The sequence below is a fragment of the Scyliorhinus torazame genome, chromosome 2 (assembly GCF_047496885.1).
Source record: "Scyliorhinus torazame isolate Kashiwa2021f chromosome 2, sScyTor2.1, whole genome shotgun sequence".
Classification (NCBI taxonomy): domain Eukaryota; kingdom Metazoa; phylum Chordata; class Chondrichthyes; order Carcharhiniformes; family Scyliorhinidae; genus Scyliorhinus; species Scyliorhinus torazame.
Window position 1 is genome coordinate 165,793,799 of NC_092708.1, and position 18,568 is coordinate 165,812,366.

The 18,568-nt window shown below is 48.3% G+C and overlaps 1 protein-coding gene across 1 annotated transcript in view; it reads left to right on the plus strand.

The window, feature by feature from the left end:
* Nucleotides 1–18,568, plus strand: part of kcnh3 (potassium voltage-gated channel, subfamily H (eag-related), member 3) — a 1,447,071-nt gene that overhangs the window by 778,925 nt on the left and 649,578 nt on the right. Inside the window, exon 4 of the mRNA XM_072479207.1 lies at nt 4,088–4,218. Coding sequence (XP_072335308.1) covers nt 4,088–4,218 — 131 coding nt within the window. The remainder of the gene's footprint in view (nt 1–4,087; nt 4,219–18,568) is intronic.

The window sequence follows — 18,568 nt, forward strand, 5'->3', positions numbered from 1 at the left end:
GTTGGCAGTAAGCGGATGAGGCACGAGTCAGTGAGATGCTGGTACTGTCGAGAATCTCATGGGAGTTCATTTTTGGCACTAGGTGCCATTGAATACAGGCCGCAATCTCACCAATAATAATAATCTTTTTAAATAAGAATCTTCATTGTCACAAGTAGGCTTACATTAACACTGCAATGAAGTTACTTTGAAAAGCCCCTAATCACCAAATTCCGGCACCTGTTCGCGTACACAGAGGGAGAATTCAGAATGTCCAAATTACCTAACAGCACATCTTTCGGGACTTGTGGAAGGAAACCGGGGCACCCGGAGGAAACCTACGCAGTCACAGGGAGAACATGCAGACTCCACACAGACAATGACCCAAGCCAGGAATCGACCCTGGGACCTGGAGCTGTGAAGCAACAGTGCTACCCACTGCGCTACCGTGCTGCGGTACAATGCGGCCGTCGTAAAGCCTCCTGCCAAACACACCCAAAACCGAACTTCAACTTGAATCGTGACCCATGTATATGTTCTTTTGATTAAAATGTCTCCTCACCCTTGTGGTATCTTTCAGAATGAACTTTTCACTTAGACATTAGTCCAGTCCTACGCTCCCTCCCAAATCCACTGCAGAGCCTCTGTTAGGGTTCTGACCTGCTCTCAGTCTTTGCTCCCTCGGCCAATGCAAGTCTTCCAGATCCAGCTTAGTTTCTTTCCTCCCATGTGTTAAATTTAAGAGGATCCCCAATCTCCACTGCTCATTACATTTATGTGCCTTGTCCCCACCTACCCCCAATTTTATCTACCCTGCAAGACACCTCACCACCCCCCGCTCCCGCTCTGCAGTATCTCCTGTCACTGCAACGACTCCAAGCCATATTTCACAAATGAAGGCACACTGAACTGAAGCTGTAAGCCAGCAGTGTTTGTTTTAAACAGGTAAAAGATTTGCTCGGGTACAAGCTGTTTTGCGGTTTGTTTACGCGTTTACTTCTTTGAACAATATGCATAAATGAATCAAGTCAATATGGGTTGGATGCAATCATTGAAGTTATGAGTAAGTCATTGAGGAAACTCTTGTTTGAAGTTTTGATATATTTTCGGTTCCATATCTGTCAAAGGAACATGGATAGAATTTAATCCCCCGCCCCCACCCACCATCTCCAGAATGGGCTGGTCGCAGTGGCGGGAGGGCATGTGGTGGGGCAGGCAGGTGCAGAGCGGAGAGCCTGCCACATTCACAACTCCTCCCAATTAAGAGTTGGACGAGAAGGATCAAGGAAGGCATCACCACCCTAGGCCAACTAAGGACCACGTAACAGCCAGAGTGCATATGGGGGTGGAGGCGTCCCACCTGTTCAGACACCATGCCCAAAAGAGGGACCTGCAAGCGGCCTTTTTCACTGGCCCTGGACTCAGTGGCCTCCATGGCTGCTCCTCCTCTAGGAGACTGTTACAGTACTGGCAGTGACCACTGCCCATTGTGGTGTTGCTGATGCTGATGAGCTGCTGGTCCATGATTGGCCGGCAGCTCTGGGATGCAGGATACTGGCCATGTAGGACCGGGGACCTTGAAGCTGACTGGGTGGTGTTTGATTGACTCCTAATCACATTGGGGTGCCTGGGAATCGTTGTTGCAGGATTGCCATTGGCCTCTCAGCAGGTGGACAGGTCCACTGCTGCAAACATTAAATCCAGCCCCTGGTTTATCCTGTGGATGCTGGAGATCTGGACTAAGAACAGCAAATTCTATAAATGCTCATTAAGTCTGGCAGCAGCTATGCACAGAGAAACAGAGTTAATGTTTCAATCCTGTGATCTTTCATATGATGAAAGGTCCACAGAACTGAAACCAAATATTGGCCAGAATTTTGCACTCCCCCCGCTTTTTTGGAAGGAGGGACATGATTCCCTACGGGTTTCCACCTACCCCGGCCACAAAGTGATTTTACACTGGGCTGGGCATGGCCTCAGATGAGAAGCCTGTCCTTGCAGCAGTGGTCAATAATTGGCCACTTAATGCCCATTTAGGCTGGGCAGGAGGATTGAACTTGCATGGAGGAAGGCCAAATGTCAACAGAGTTAGATCCTGCACAGGATAAGGGAAGGAGCACCTTCATCAGAAGCCCCCTTCAGAAGTCACCCCCTATTTGTGGTCCGGTGGTCTCCGGGCCTCTCACCCCAGCCCTGGCATTAAGCCCAGGACCTCGATTGCCCCCTTCCTCACCTCCTCGCCCAAGCTTTCCCAACCCTCCCCACCTTGGGACCCCTTGAAGTAACCTGGGCTTCCAGTGCCTGGACTTAGTCTCAGGCATCTTCCTGTATTTATTCTTCCGCCCACAGAAGCACTGTCGCAGCAGGGACTGGAGAACGGCAGCACTGTAAGGCAGGACTACCTTCTGACTGAGGGGTGTTAAGTCCTGCCTGCAATCACTTAGCACTCATTTAAGGGCACTCAGAATTGGGGTGGATGTCTTCCTCGTTGACTGTTCAGATAATGGGAACCGGGACCCTGCTATCTGAAAGGTTCAGGCCATTATTTGTGTCGACAGATGCTACCAGAACTACTGAGCAGTTCTAGCATGTTCTGTCTTTTTTTGAAGGACATGATCCTGCTTTAGAGGGAGCTAGTTGTTACTATTTGAATAATGTTGGCTTAAATGTTAGGAAAACGTTAATGTTCCCGAGTGCTTACGTTGGAATTGGGGTTTAATTGTTGCACTTATTGCTAATAGACTACAGCAAATATAAAGGGGATACTGGTGGTACTTTGATTACTGAACACAATAAACTTGGAGTTGAAGAAGTCAAGACCTGCTTTCTAGTTCATCAGAGCGTAACATTAAATCCTGGTCTTATTTTTGTAATTAAGAAAACCTCAGCTGAAATTTGAGTGAATGGTGAAATAAAACATTGAGAAAGGAGCATACATTGTGGTGCCGGCTATGGTTCAGTTGGTAGCTCCCTTGCCTTTATGTTAGAATGTTCTGGCATCAGGTCCCACTTATTTAAGCACAAAAATATAGGCTGATACTCCCGTGCAGTCCTGAAAGGGTGCTGCATTTTCAGATTTAACATCTTTCAGATGAGATATTAAACTGAGGCCCTGTCAGGTGGATGTAAATGATCCCCTGGTGCTGTCTTAAAGAATTCTCCACTTGCCTAGATGAGTACAGCTCTCACACTCAAGAAGCTCATCCTGGACAAAGCAGCTCACTTGATTGGCAAATCATCCACCACCATTCACTCCCTCCAACACCAATGCACAATGGCAGCAGTGTGCACTATCTACAAGATACACTGCAGAAACTCACCAAGGCTCCTTCAATAGCGCCTTCCAAATCTGCAGCCTCGAACATTTAGAAGAATAAGAGCAGCAGATGCTTGGACATGACCACCAGCATGTTCCTCTCCAAGCCATACCATCCTGACTTGGAACCAGATCATCGTTCCTTCACTGTCACTGGGCCAAAATCCTGGTACTCCCTTCCTATGCACTATGAGTGTTTCCATTTCTACAACACATGGACTGCAACAGTTTATGAAGGCATTCACCACCAACTTCTCAAAGTCAATTAGGGATGAGCAATAAGTACTGAACTAGCTAATGATGCCCACATCCCATGAATGAGTAAATAAAAAACCTGAAATTTTCCTGGTTTCCTGACCAATGTTTATCTCCCAATCAACATCACAAAAACAGATTATCTGGTCATTATTACATTGTATGTTTGAGATCTTGCTGTATGAAAATTCCGATGTTGCAACAGTGAGTACAATTCAACACAATATTTGTATCAGAAGAATATTTATATGTAAATCCCTATATGTATGGTGGGGAACTGAAAATCTCTGTGGACCAGCTCTCACTAGAGCATAATAGTGTGTGGTTTCAAGCCCCATTCCCAATCCTGAGTGTATAAATCAAGGCCAACTTTCCAGTACAGTAAAGGGGAAACGCCCCATTATACTTGACTCAGGAATAATAATTGTCAGCCCCATTCATCACCCCTATTTGTATGCATTTCTGTGGGTATCATCTCCGTACATTTCTATAATTTTTAACTAATGCAAATAGGTGTATCTTCTTTCCCACTTGCAGATGATGTGGAAATCTACCAAAACACCAGGCCCCCAGGATTCAACGCTAACAGAAGAAGGAGCAGAGCTGTTTTGTACCACCTGTCAGGACACCTACAGAAACAGGACAAGAGCAAGCTCAAGCTAAACAATGTATGTATAAGAACCCAGAGGTTACTTGATGTGCTGGTTCAGACCCTTTTCTATTCTATAGGTTGATTATTTTAAATTTTGATCTTTGGTGATCGGCATGTGATGTAAGGGAGTGAAGCCACTTCATGCCCTGTAGTGGTAAACAAAAATTACAAGCATAGGCATACCCTGCTGGGTAAAAAAACACATCTTCATTCTTCATTTTGTTTCAGCTGTTTTTGTATCTTGACATGAGCTCATATTAAACATGGGATATATCTTTTCTGCTGCTGAAGGTTAAACATTTCAATGCTAGGACCTGTTTCCCCATTGTTGCCCTATGCCAGCATTAAGCATCACCACATAAGAAACAACATTGGTCAGATGTAGTGTCAAACCTCTGCTTTTCCCTTTTCACAGTATTAAACCACAGCTTTGGAAACTTGCCTCTTGCTACACTAATGTGTAATCCCACTCAATTTACCAACTGTTCCTTTATCTTTCCTGAGTTACATTGCCGATTTATCAGAGCAAAAATCAATAGTGTTGAAAAATCAGTTATATCCCAGGGTATTTCATATAAGTGTGCTTAAAAAAACAAAATGAACAGTGAGCTAAAGGAGATACTGGGGGAGAAGTTGACTGGAAGGTTGGTCAAAAAGGTGATTTTAAAGTCAGGGCGAGATGGATGAATGGAGGGGTCAGAAGCATTTTGGTGCTTACAGTGCATGCTCATTGGGAACTAGGTTCAGTTTGGCCCTACCTCATTTCTCGCTGTATTCAGTAAGGAATCTGACACTCAACAGAAAAAAAATTCCATTCTTCAGTCTGCATTTGTTTCTATCCTCGGACATGAAGTGTGCGTATCTACAGAGATCCTCTTCCACAGGTAACATAAAACAACAGTGCGTTTGACTAAACATACCATAATGTCCTCATGAGAGAAATAATACTAATTACTTGACCTATAATCAAAAGAAGTTAGGCCAGGTAGGAGCTTTATCAACATTGGATGGAAAAAGAGTTTGGGTTGAGGCTCCTTTTGTTTTAGAATTATGTTTTAAGAGTATCTTATAGTCCACGAAGGTTAATATTACATTAATAATGATAATACTTATTATGGATTGGCTTTATTTCTGTAGCTTTTTCCAGTGTCAATTGATGATCTGAAAATGAATCAACCTGTCACCAGTCCATGGGTTAATGTTACTTTAATGTTATTTTTCCACTTGTTCAGAAAAAAGGATGCATTCAATAAATTGAAAATGAAATGAAAATGAAATGAAAATGTCACAGAATTAATTAAAATTTCTAGTTCTGTTCCCAGTCAAACATTGTAAAAGAGATAAGATGATTGACACAGAATTGCTGGCCTTCAGCAGCTTATAAAGTAGTGGTATATATGAGGAGCTAGTTATTCTTATCCATGGGAAACAACTAAATATCTGGAGCAGGAATTAGCTGCAATCAGCAACTCCATTAATCAAAAAGTATGCAGTCTGAGATTGCGACTCACAACTCGAAATTCACGTCAGCTCTGTGACATCTTGTTGAATATTATCTTTCAGAGTTAATTAGAGGAGATTCCTGTTGATACAGGCACACATTCGTTTGTTTTAAAGTCTAGCACTGTGACTCAGTCGGGGAGGAAGACATCACAGTAATGAATTAAAGTATGATATTTTGGGAGCTGTACCAGCGTTTTATTTGATTTTGCACTGAGTGCCGATTCCTAGTAGGGAGCACTGGGACTCGTTGAAAGAGAAGAGTTGAGCAACTTCCGGTGGCAGCCATGGAGGAGTAGGTCGCACATTCAATAGCTCCCGCCTGTAACGGACTTTCGGACCTTTTTCCCCCGATTTTTTTCGGATTTTATGGGATAATTCGGTGAACTGTGCTACAGTAAGGAGGATTCCCTCTCTGGTGTATGGAGAATTGGACCAGAAGTGGCCGTGTGAAACGACTCAGTCCTGGTAGTGAGAAGCAAGCGGAGCTGGTACCGCGGGATAGCATGGCGGAGGGCAAGGGCCGAGGAGAGATGGGCACAGTGGTCGATGGAGCAGCTGGTGAAGTTTTTTGAGGATTGCTTCACCAAGCAGAAAAAGGATACGCTGGACCCAATCAAGGCTTCGATTGATCAAGTAGTCTTGAATCAGGAGACCCAGGGGAAAGCGATACAGGAGATCGAACAAAAGTTATCCGACCAGGAGGACGATATAACCGTACTGGAGAACAAGGTGGAGGTGTTGGACGACCACCAGAAGAGGATGCAGGAGAAGCTGGAGGACCTGGAGAATGGATCCAGGAGGCAGAACCTCAGAATTGTTGGCTTCCCTGAAGGCAGTGAGGGATCAGATGCGAGGGCTTATGTGACGGACATGCTGGAGAAGTTGATGGGGGCTGGGGCGTTCCCTCGGCCCCTGGAGGTGGATAGAGGGCACTGAGCCCTCGCAAGGAAGCCCAGGGCTAATGACCCGCTGAGGGACCCCCCATCTAGGCTGATTACGTGGAATATGAGCGGACTGAATGGGCCGGTCAAGAAGGCTCGGGTGTTCGGCAATCTAAGCGAACTGAAGGCAGACGTGGCAATGCTACAAGGGACACATCTTAAGGTCATAGACCAGACGAGATTGAGGAAGGGATGGGTTAGCCAGTTGTTCCACTCAGGACTGGACTCAAAGACCAGGGGGGTAGCAATTTTGACTAGTAAGAGAATGGCATTTGAGGCTGGGAGAATCGTGTCAATAAGGAGGGTAGGTCCATAATGGTGAGTGGAAGGGTGGAGGGTGTACGAGTGGTGCGCGTGAACATATATGCTCCGACCTGGGACGACATGGAATTTATGAGGCGTGTGCTAGGTAAAATCCCGGACTTAGAGTCATACAACCTGATCATAAGGGGGGGGTGGTCTTTAACATGGTCATTGATCCGGAATTGGACCAGTCAATATCCAGGTCAGGGAGCAAGCCGGCTGTGGCAAAGGAATTGAAGGGCTTTTTGGTACAGATGGGGGGTATAGACCCATGGAGGTTTACACAGCCGAGGGCAAAGGAGTTTTTTTTTTCTGACGTCCATACTCTCGTATTGACTTTTTTATTCTGAGCAGGGCGCTAATACCGAAGGTGGCGAGGACGGAATACTCGGCAATTGCAGTGTCGGATCATGCCCCACATTGGGTGGATTTGCGGGTTAGTGAGAAGAGAGGACAACGTCCGTTATGGAGACTGGATGTGGGGTTGCTAACGGATTAAGCGGTCTGCGGGCAGGTGAATAAGTCCATCCAGAACTACCTGGAGACAAATGACACGGGAGAGGTATCTGCGGCGACAGTTTGGGAAGTTCTGAAGGCGGTTGTTCGAGGGGAACTCATTTCGACTCGGACCTCCTGCGGGAGAGGCGGAGGTTGAAGGCGGAGTTGGAGTTGTTGACCATAGGGAAAGCAGTGGAGCAGTTGAGGAAGGTAAAGGGCGGTTTACGAGTACGGTGAAAAGGCAAGTAGGATGTTGGCGCAACAGCTTTGGAAGAGAATGGCAGCCAGGGAGATTGGTAGAGTGAAGAATAGGGATGGTAACATGGTCTTGGACCCGGGGGGAGGGGGGGGGGGGGGGGGGGTGAACAAAGTTTTAAAATAATTTTACAGTAAATTACATGAGTCGGAACCCCCGGCTGGAGTAGAGGGGATGAGGCAATTTCTGGATCAGTTGAGGTTTCCGAGGGTGGAGGAGGACTTGGTGGAGGGGCTGGGAGCCCCAATTGAGATTGAGGAAATTATCAAGGGGCTGGAGGGCATGCAGTCGGGCAAGGCTCCGGGGCCGGACGGCTACCGGTGGAATTTTATAAGTTCTCAGAGATATTGAGCCCACTGCTGGTGAGAATATTTAACGAGGCTAGAGAGAAGGGAATACTCGCCCCGACAATGTCGCAGGCCTCGATTTCACTTATTCTTAAACGGGAGAAGGATCCCGAGCAGTGTGGGTCATATAGGCCGATCTCGCTTTTGAATGTGGATGCCAAGTTGTTGGCTAGGATATTGGCCACAAGGATAGAAGACTGCATTCCGGGAGTGATAGGGGAAGACCAGACGGAATTCGTTAAGGGCAGGCAACTCAAGGCCAACATTCGGAGGCTTTTAAATGTTATTATGGTGCCCTCAGAAAGAGGAGAGGCGGAGGTAGTGGTAGTGATGGATGTGGAGAATGCTTTTGATCGGGTGGAGTGGGAGTACCTGTGGGAGGCGCTGGCAAGATTTGGGTTTGGTGAGGGCTTTATTGGCTGGGTGCGGATGCTCTACCAGCCGCCTGTAGCGAGCGTGCGTACGAACCGGCTGAGGTCGGCGTATTTTAAATTACATCGAGGGACGAGGCAAGGGTGCCCCCTCTCCCCGTTATTGTTTGCTCTAGCTATAGAGCCACTGGCCATGGCGCTAAGAGCTTTGAGGAACTGGCAGGGGCTGGTTCGGGGAGGTGTGGAGCACCGGGTCTCGCTCTGCGCGGACGATTTGCTTTTGTACATTTCGGACCCGCTGAAGGGGATGGGGGTGGTTATGCGGATCTTGGGGGAATTTGGCAGTTGTTCATGGTATAAATTGAACATGGGGAAGAGTGAGATGTTCGTGATTCAGGCTAGAGGGCAGGAGCAGAGACTGGGAGAGCTGCCACTTAGAATGGTAGGGAAGAGCTTTCGCTATCTGGGAATCCAGGTGGCTCGGAAATGGGAGGCACTGCATAAGCTTAACCTATCCCGGTTGGTAGAGCAAATGGAAGGGGATTTTAAGAGATGGGACATGCTCCCGTTGTCACTGGCGGAGAGGGTACAGATCGTGAAAATGACGGTCCTCCCCAGATTTCTGTTTGTCTTTCGGTGCCTCCCTATCTTCATCCCTAAGGCCTTTTTCAAGCGGGTGAACAAGATCATCTCGGACTTTGTGTGGGCGAATAAAACCCCGCGGGTGAAGAAAATGTGGTTGGAGCATAGTCGGGGAGGGTGGTTTGGCGCTGCCGAATAGGCATAGATTGCCTATTCTTGATGTGATTTTTGACAATGACACTCATAAATCATTTCATATAAAAGCCCATGGGCGAGATTCTCCATTTCAGAAATGATGGCACAGTGGCACAGTGACAGTGGTTAGCACTGCTCCAGGGTCCTGGGTTCAATTCTGGCCTCGGGTGACTGTCTGAGTGGAGTTTGCACTTGTTCCCCGTGTCTGCGTGGGTTTCCTCCGGGTGCTCCGGTTTCCTCCCACAGATAGATGTGCAGGTTAGGTGGATTGGCCATGCTAAATTATCCCTCAGTGCAAAAAAAAGGTGAGACTGGGTTACGGGGATAGGGTGGAGATGTGGTCTTAAGCAGGGTGCTCTTTCCAAGGGCCGGTACAGACCCGATGGGCCGAATTGCCCCCTTCTGCACTGTAAATTTGATAATTCTATGATGTTGTGTTGACGCTGGGACTGAATTGGTGGACTTCTATGACCACTAAATTGGCACTGGTCCCGGAGCAATTCATGATCCGTTAATGGGCTAGCGCTGGTGTCACATGGAACAAGACAGATTCCAAAGGATGGTGCAGGAGGGAAGGTTTCAGATTTCTGGATAATTGGGGCTCATTCTAGGGTCGGTGGGACCTCTACAAACGGGATGGCCTACACCTGGACCAGAGGGGTACCAATATCCTAGGAGGGAAATTTGCTAATGTTCTTCGGGAGGGTATGAAACTAGTTCAGCAGGGGCTTGGGAACCTGAATTGTAGCTCCAGAATACAGGAGGTTGAGAGTAGTGAGGTCATGAGTAAGGTTTCAAAGTTGCAGGAGTGTACCGGCAGGCAGGAAGGTGGTTTAAAGTGTGTCTTCTTCAATGCCAGGAGCATCCGGAATAAGGTGGGTGAACTTGCGGCATGGGTTGGTACCTGGGACATCGATGTTGTGGCCATTTCGGAGGCATGGATAGAGCAGGGACAGGAATGGTTGTTGCAGGTGCCGGGGTTTAGATATTTCAGTAAGCTCAGGGAAGGTGGTAAAAGAGGGGGAGGGGTGGGATTGTTAGTCAAGGACAGTATTACGGTGGCAGAAAGGATGTTTGATGAGGACTCGTCTACTGAGGTAGTATGGGCTGAGGTTAGAAACAGGAAAGGAGAGGACACCCTGTTAGGGGTTTTCTATAGGCCTCCGAAAAGTTCCAGAGATGTAGAGGAAAGGATTGCAAAGATGATTCTGGATAGGAGCGAAAGCAACAGGGTAGTTGTTATGGGGGACTTTAACTTTCCAAATATTGATTGGAAACGCTATAGTTCGAGTACTTTGGATGGGTCTGCTTTTGTCCAATGTGTGCAGGAGGGTTTCCTAACACAGTATGTAGAAAGGCCAACGAGATGTGAGGCCATATTGGATTTGGTACTGGGTAATGAACCAGGACAGGTGTTAGATTTGGAGGTAAGTGAGCACTTTGGTGATAGTGACCACAATTCGATTAAATTTACTTTAGTGATGGAAATGGATAGGTATATACCGCAGGGCAAGAGATATATCTGGGGGAAAGACAATTATGATGCGATGAGGCAAGACTTAGGATGCATCGGATGGAGAGGAAAACTGCAGGGGATGGACACAATGGAAATGTGGAGCTTGTTCAAGGAACAGCTACTGCGTGTCCTTGATAAGTATGTACCTGTCAGGCAGGGAGGAAGTGGTCGAGCAAGGGAACCGTAGTTTACTAAAGCAGTCAAAACACTTGTCAAGAGGAACAAGGAGGCTTATGTAAAGATGAGACATGAAGGTTCAGTTAGGGCGTTCGAGAGTTACAAGTTAGCTAGGAAGGACCTAAAGAGAGAGCTAAGAAGAGCCAGGAGGGGACAGGAGAAGTCTTTGGCAGGTAGGCTCAAGGATAACCCTAAAGCTTTCTATAGATATGTCAGGAATAAACAAATGACTAGGGTAAGAGTAGGGCCAGTCAAGGACAGTAGTGGGAAGTTGTGCTTGGAGTCCGAGAAGATAAGAGAGGTGCTAAATGAATATTTTTCGTCAGCATTCACACAGGAAAAAGTCAATGTTGTCGAGGAGAATACTGAGATTCAGTCTACTAGACTAGAAGGGCTTGAGGTTCATAAGGAGGAGGGGTTAGCACTTCTGGAAAGTGTGAAAATAGATAAGTCCCCAGGGCCGGATGGGATTTATCCTAGGATTCTCTGGGAAGCTAGGGAGGAGATTGCTGAGCCTTTGGCTTTGATCTTGAAGTCATCTTTGTCTACAGGAATAGTGCCAGAAGACTGGAGCTTTAGAGTGGTTTCACAGGTCAGCAATTACTGCACTGTAATGTCCTATGTTCTATGTTCTAAAGGAAAACAGTGTTCGATTCACCGGGGTCAGGATTACCATTCGAGAGGCTGACAAACTGCAGTCGCATATTAGCACTCCACTCCCCACACACACTCATCCCAGCCAGCAAGGTGCTCATACCGCATTTCACGTACACAGAACTTGAGACCCTGCTGGGCACCATGGAGGAGAGGCGTGGCACCCTGTTCTCTGGGATGTGAAGGAGGCTGCCAAGCGCCGCCGTACACCAGGCCTGGGGCAGGTGGCAGAGACCGTGACCGCCTTGGGCCCTCCACCAGGACCGGACAGCAGTGCAGGAAGAAGCTGCACAACCTCCTCAGGGTGGCCAAGGTGAGTAACCAGCACCATGCCCCTTCCACCGCCCCTGCGGAAGTCATCGGCAGGGGCTCTATCACCTCCCTCACCCTTGGGGCGCCCGATGTTCCCGGGTTACTCCATGGGACGGGGTTGTGACTGGAGGTAACCCCTGAGGCTCCCCCACCACCTGGCATTGCCAGTCCTGAAGGCCCATTGCCGCCTCTGCGATGTTCTGCATGCTGGGAGCCATGGAGCACAGGGAGTGGACCACCTCCATCTGGGATTGTGCCACGTCACTCATTGGTTGTGCCACCACCTTCTGGGTTTGTGCCACTTCATCCAGTGACTGCGCCATCTTCCTCTGGGACTGGGCCACCACCCTCTATGACGGGACCACCTCCCTCTGTGTCTGCGCCATGTCGGCCAGCATCTGGGTAATGCCACCGACATTCTCAGCCATGGCCCCTGTAACTGGGCTGTGCTCAGGAGCACCGCTGCAATGTCCAGGTGGCTCTGGCACATGGCTGCCTGTGAGAGGCCAACCTTGTGCTCGCATCAGTGTCGGTATCATTGTCGCTGGTCGGCACCTAGGGTTCAGCCTGTGTCTAGGGTCGGGAGCAGGGGACACCGAAAGGGCCCGCTCCATCTCCAGCATGATTAGACTGCAGGCTGGGGGAGTGCGGGTGGTGGGGGTGTATTGGGGAATGGGGAGGAGGGTGTGTTTGGGAGGCGGAAGTAGGGGTGGTGGTGGTGGCGGACTGGGTATATGGGAGTGGTGTGGGTGGTGTGACGGTGGTGTGGGGGTGAGGATGATGTGAGGGTGGTGTAGGTGTGGGTGAACCGCAACTCAGCAGCGTCTTACTCCCTCACCCGATGCCGACCTCCACCCGGGCGACTTCCCTTTCATCAGGCCATGTTCAGGGCCCGCTGCTCTGTCACGGTGAAGGGTTCGCTGCCCGGGAAGCCTGGTGGGCGCGGACCACATTTAAGTTAATATATTGTGCAGCTGCCAACCATTCCTGGTTGGAGACCGAAATCCATTGTCTGCAGGGTGTGAAAGGCAGACATGTTAGCATGGTGCATATCCCCATGCCCAACCAAGTCCAACTGGTTAGACGGTGTTTCCAGCCTGCACTTAAGCCCCTGTGCCCACATGTCCCCCTTCCTGCTCTCCCATTCCCACCCCCACCCCCAGCCGTTCTGGTGGCACATTGCCCGTCGCATCACACCCCTGGCCCCGTCAGTGCCCGGCACCATCCAGAGTCCTCCTGTAGAAGCTCCTGTAGACTTCCCCTTTGGCTGCACTCATAATGCCTCGGCGATAGGGTGGCTCCTTGTTGTGGGTGGGGAGGGAGTGTGGAGGGCTGGTGGGTGGTGGGGTGGGGCACCCATACGGCCGCTGTTGCCCTGCGCAACCACGGGCCACAGTGGGCGGTCAGTGGGGTGCACAGCAAATGGCTGCCCTGCAGGACACGGCAATAGCGGTCCGTGCCTGGACACCCTAATCCCAGGGTGACATCCCAACCCCTCGACCCATACTTGGTCACCCCCCGCCCCTACTCCCCCTGGCACTGGCAGACGCCTACCCCAACCAACCCTGCTAGCGGCAACGTTGGGTATGTGCCCTACCTCCGCTCTCTCACTCAGCAGCCACGGTGCCTGTTCCTCGATTTTTAATACCACCAAAGGACAAAAAACACGAGTGGGAGTTGTGTACAGACTGCCAAACAGTAGTTGTGAGGTTGGGGATGACATCAAACAGGAAATTAGGGATGCAGTAAGGGTACAGCAGTTATTATTGATTGGGCTAATCAAACTAGTAGCAATGCGATGGAGAAGGATTTTCTGGAATGTATAAGGGATGGTTTTCTTGACCAATATGTCGAGGAACCAACTAGAGAGTAGACCATCCTAGATTGATGTGGAGATGCCGGCGTTGGACTGGGATGAGAACAGTAAGAAGTCTTACAACGCCAGGTTTAAATCCAACAAGTTTGTTTCATAGAATTTACAGTGCAGAAGGAGGCCATTCGGCCCATCGAGTCTGCACCGGCTCTTGGAAAGAGCACCCGACCCAAGGTCAACACCTCCACCCTATCCCCATAACCCAGTAACCCCACCCAACACTAAGGGCAATTTACCATGGCTAATCCACCTAACCTGCACATCTTTGGTCTGTGGGAGGAAACCGGAGCACCCGGAGGAAACCCACGCGCACACGGGGAGGATGGGCAGACTCCGCACAGACAGTGACCCAAGCCGGAATCGAACCTGGGACCCTGGAGCTGTGAAGCACTTGTGCTATCCACAATGCTACCGTGCTGCCCACATTGCTAGCTTTCAAATCACTAGCTTTCGGAGCACTGCTCCTTCCTCAGGTGAATAGTTTGTTGGATATATTCAAGAGGGAGCTGGACGTGGCGCTTGCAGCTAAAGGGGTCAAGGGCTATGGAGAGAAAGCGGGAGTGGGATACTGAATTTGCATGATCAGCCATGATCATATTGAATGGTGGTGCAGGCTCAAAGGGCTGAATGGCCTTCTCCTGCACCTATTTTCTATGTAAGTGAACCCTGCCATCGGTAATTCCTCCTGGAGGAGGCGAAGCATTGCGGGAGGCCCTGAGAACACCAGTGCAGGCCTGTTAATGATATGCCAACGGCATTTACAGCAGGACGGGGGGGGGTGGTGGGGGCGGGGGCCGCAATGTCTGTGGTCGGGGGTCCCTCAATCTAACCTTGAGATCTGGGCAACCTTCAAAAATGATGCCTCGATCATTGAGAAGCTTGTCTTGTCGGCATCTTTGGTTTCCCACTGCAAAAAAAAAAATTCCATACGCGGGATTCTCCATTCAGCGACCCTGGAATCACAAGGCACGATCGGGTGGGGAATCGCGGGTCAGCCGAAAATCGAGGGCGTCACCAAGTGCCCAATGGAATACCATGCTATGCTGCTTTGACAGTGGCGTGAATGCATTCTACACTGCACTACCAAATGGGAGGGTCTGAGCCCGCCCCCCCAGGCATGGTCAAACAACACCCCCAACCCTCTACACCGGAGGGACCACCTCCCTGCACCACAATAATCCACTTGACCCTCCTCCCTACAACAACCAAGCATGAGGGTGACCTGGCCCCACACCCATCTATCCTTGTCAGTGTTGGGGCATCGCCCCTCGCCGCCCCACACAAGTGAGCATACCTCGCTATGGGGTGACTGAGGGCCCCCCACCTTTTATGCCCTGCATTTCAGTCCCCCCTTTTCATGTCCCCCCTTCACCCTCCTACCCTTCATAACCTATCTTCATACCCCCTTTACTCCAGACCTTCATAACCCTTTCATGGGCATGGCCCCCCTCAGACCCTCCCATTTGGCAGTGCCCAATTGCACCTGGGCACTGTCCCTTTATCCCCAGGCAGTGCCAACCTGGCATCCCCACAGTGCCAGTTTGGCACTACCAGGGTGGCAGGTTGACAGTGTCCAGATGCCAAGGGCAGTGCCAGGCTACTGCCCTACCATGTCCCCAAGCACCCAGAAGCTCCAATAGCCTCCGGGCCCCTCCCATGGCCATCAGGTCTTGTTTCCGTTTTCGGAGATCAGGAATAATTCTCGCTACATCAGGCAAGGGCATGATCCAGATTGCGTCAGGCGCAGCGGGTCGGGTGGATTGCGTGCAGCTTGCTTCTGGCACAAAACTCGTTTTTAGACTCTCCCAGCATGCAGCTGACATAACTGGTTCGGATCCGGACGCAACTCAGTTTGAAAATCGTGTCCACAAGTCTGCAGATCACTGGGAGACTACGTGAAAGACACTCTGAGACTAGTTTTCCAGCTTTGTGCGTTGTTCCTTAAGTGACTGCACTGATGCAAGAGGCTGCAGGTTTGCTTAACATTTACCATATCATTCCATGCAAGCCTTTTAATGAAAATTCTCAGTGACTTATGCTCTGAACACAACACCCAGGATGTCCCTGCTCAGTAAGCACTTTCACATTAATGCATAGACCCTCTGGAAAGCATCTATGGGCCCCAGTGGATCTTGGACCCCAGTTGGAGAAACTCTGGTCTGGTGAGCTTAAAAGTAGCAAGCACCAACCTTTGGCTCTGAGTCACCGAGATAGTGGCTGCAAAATTGTATTTCCCCTGTCCAGCCATGCACTATCCAGAATTTAGGAATATAGGTTCATGGGGCGCAATATGTAACCATGAAATATTTATCACATTCAAAATCATAGAAAGAATAAACTCGACTAGGGTAGATAATAAATCTCATACGAATTGCACTATCACTTATGTCATTGAGCATAATGCTATTTGCTCCATTTTAGTGAAGTTGCCAACTTTGCGTTAATAAATTCTAATAGAAAGAACTGGAACTGCACTGTTAAGAATGCTGCTTGTATTGTTCCGAGTACACTTTTGGAATATGATTAAATAAATTGCTTTGTGAATATATAACATTCTACCTGTCAACAAGACACCATAAATTGTTCTTTGAACACTTCAGATATCCATCATTCCTCAGCATTCCAATCTAGTCTTGTAGAATTTATCCTGAATGTGTTTGATTCATTTGAAGATAAAATGAGATAGAATAAGCTGCATTCTTTGCAACTTCTTGTGATTTAAGTGACTGGAGATTATCGTTCATGATATCATTTGATGTCAACAAGCAGTAGGCAACTAGACAGGCAAGACATTTTTACATCAACATGCTTTGAGATAGCTCTGGATTTAAATGTAAACGTTATGCTTCCAAAAAGAGGATATACATAGGAATAGGAGTAGCCTATTCAATACCCCGGGCCTGTTCCACTGTTCAGGTCATGGCTGATTTGTAGCTGAATTCCATTTATCCACTGTGCAAAAAATGAGAACTTGAACAATTACTTTGGTTTTCAATAATGTCAAGAAGCCCAGATGTTTATAATGTTATTTGATATCCACATTTTACGCTTGGTATTTTAGTCTAACTGCATGATTTGCTTTTTCATTTCCCTTTAACGATGCATGCTTTCAAAATAAGGAAAAAGAGAACATAAAATATGACAAGGGATTCGGACAAGAACAATCTCACAATTCCAAGTTTGTGAGCAAATATATTTGTCAGATGTTATTTTACAAAGTGTGGAAACAATCCTCACACCAATTGCTTTTTCTTTCGCGTCATCAGCTGATTACCATGTTTTCCAGAGGTTTTTAAAATCTACTCCAACATGGTGCCTCAGAAGGGATCAAGGTTTTCTTAAATTGAAACATGTGTTTCAAGCAAACTTTGACAGAAATGGCAAGGGATTACATAGAACATAGAACATAGAAAATACAGCACAGAACAGGCCCTTCAGCCCACGATGTTGTGCCGAACCTTTGTCCTAGATTGATCATAGATTATCATTGAATTTACAGTGCAGAAGGAGGCCATTCGGCCCTTTGAGTCTGCACCGGCTCTTGGAAAGAGCACCCTACCCAAACTCAACACCTCCACCCAACACCAAGGGCAATTTTGAACATTAAGGGCAATTTATCATTGGCCAATTCACCTAACCTGCACATCTTTGGACTGTGGGAGGAAACCGGAGCACCCGGAGGAAACCCATGCAGACACGGGGAGGACATGCAGACTCCGCACAGAGAGTGACCCAAGCCGGAATCGAACCTGGGACCCTGGAGCTGTGAAGCAATTGTGCTATCCACAATGCTACCGTGCTGTCCTTAAGAACAAATAAATCTACACTTTTTCATTTTACCGTAATCCATGTACCTATCCAATAGCTGCTTGAAGGTCCCTAATGTTTCCGACTCAACTACTTCCACAGGCAGTGCATTCCATGCCCCCACTACTCTCTGGGTAAAGAACCTACCTCTGATATTCCTCCTATATCTTCCACCTTTCACCTTAAATTTATGTCCCCTTGTAACGGTTTGTTCCACCCGGGGAAAAAGTCTCTGACTGTCTACTCTATCTATTCCCCTGATCATCTTATAAACCTCTATCAAGTCGCCCCTCATCCTTCTCCGTTCTAATGAGAAAAGGCCTAGCACCCTCAACCTTTCCTCGTAAGACCTACTCTCCATTCCAGGCAACATCCTGGTAAATCTTCTTTGCACCTTTTCCAAAGCTTCCACATCCTTCCTAAAATGAGGCGACCAGAACTGTACACAGTACTCCAAATGTGGCCTTACCAAAGTTTTGTACAGCTGCATCATCACCTCACGGCTCTTAAATTCAATCCCTCTGTTAATGAATGCGAGCACACCATAGGCCTTCTTCACAGCTCCATCCACTTGAGTGGCAACTTTCAAAGATGTATGAACATAGACCCCAAGATCTCTCTGCTCCTCCACATTGCCAAGAACTCTACCGTTAACCCTGTATTCCGCATTCATATTTGTCCTTCCAAAATGGACAACCTCACACTTTTCAGGGTTAAACTCCATCTGCCACTTTTCAACCCAGCTCTGCATCCTATCTATGTCTCTTTGCAGCCGACAACAGCCCTCCTTACTATCCACAACTCCACCAATCTTCGTATCGTCTGCAAATTTACTGACCCACCCTTCAACTCCCTCATCCAAGTCATTAATGAAAATCACAAACAGCAGAGGACCCAGAACTGATCCCTGCGGCACGCCACTGGTAACTGGGATCCAGGCTGAATATTTGCCATCCACCACCACTCTCTGACTTCTATCGGTTAGCCAGTTCGTTATCCAACTGGCCAAATTTCCCACTATCCCATGCCTC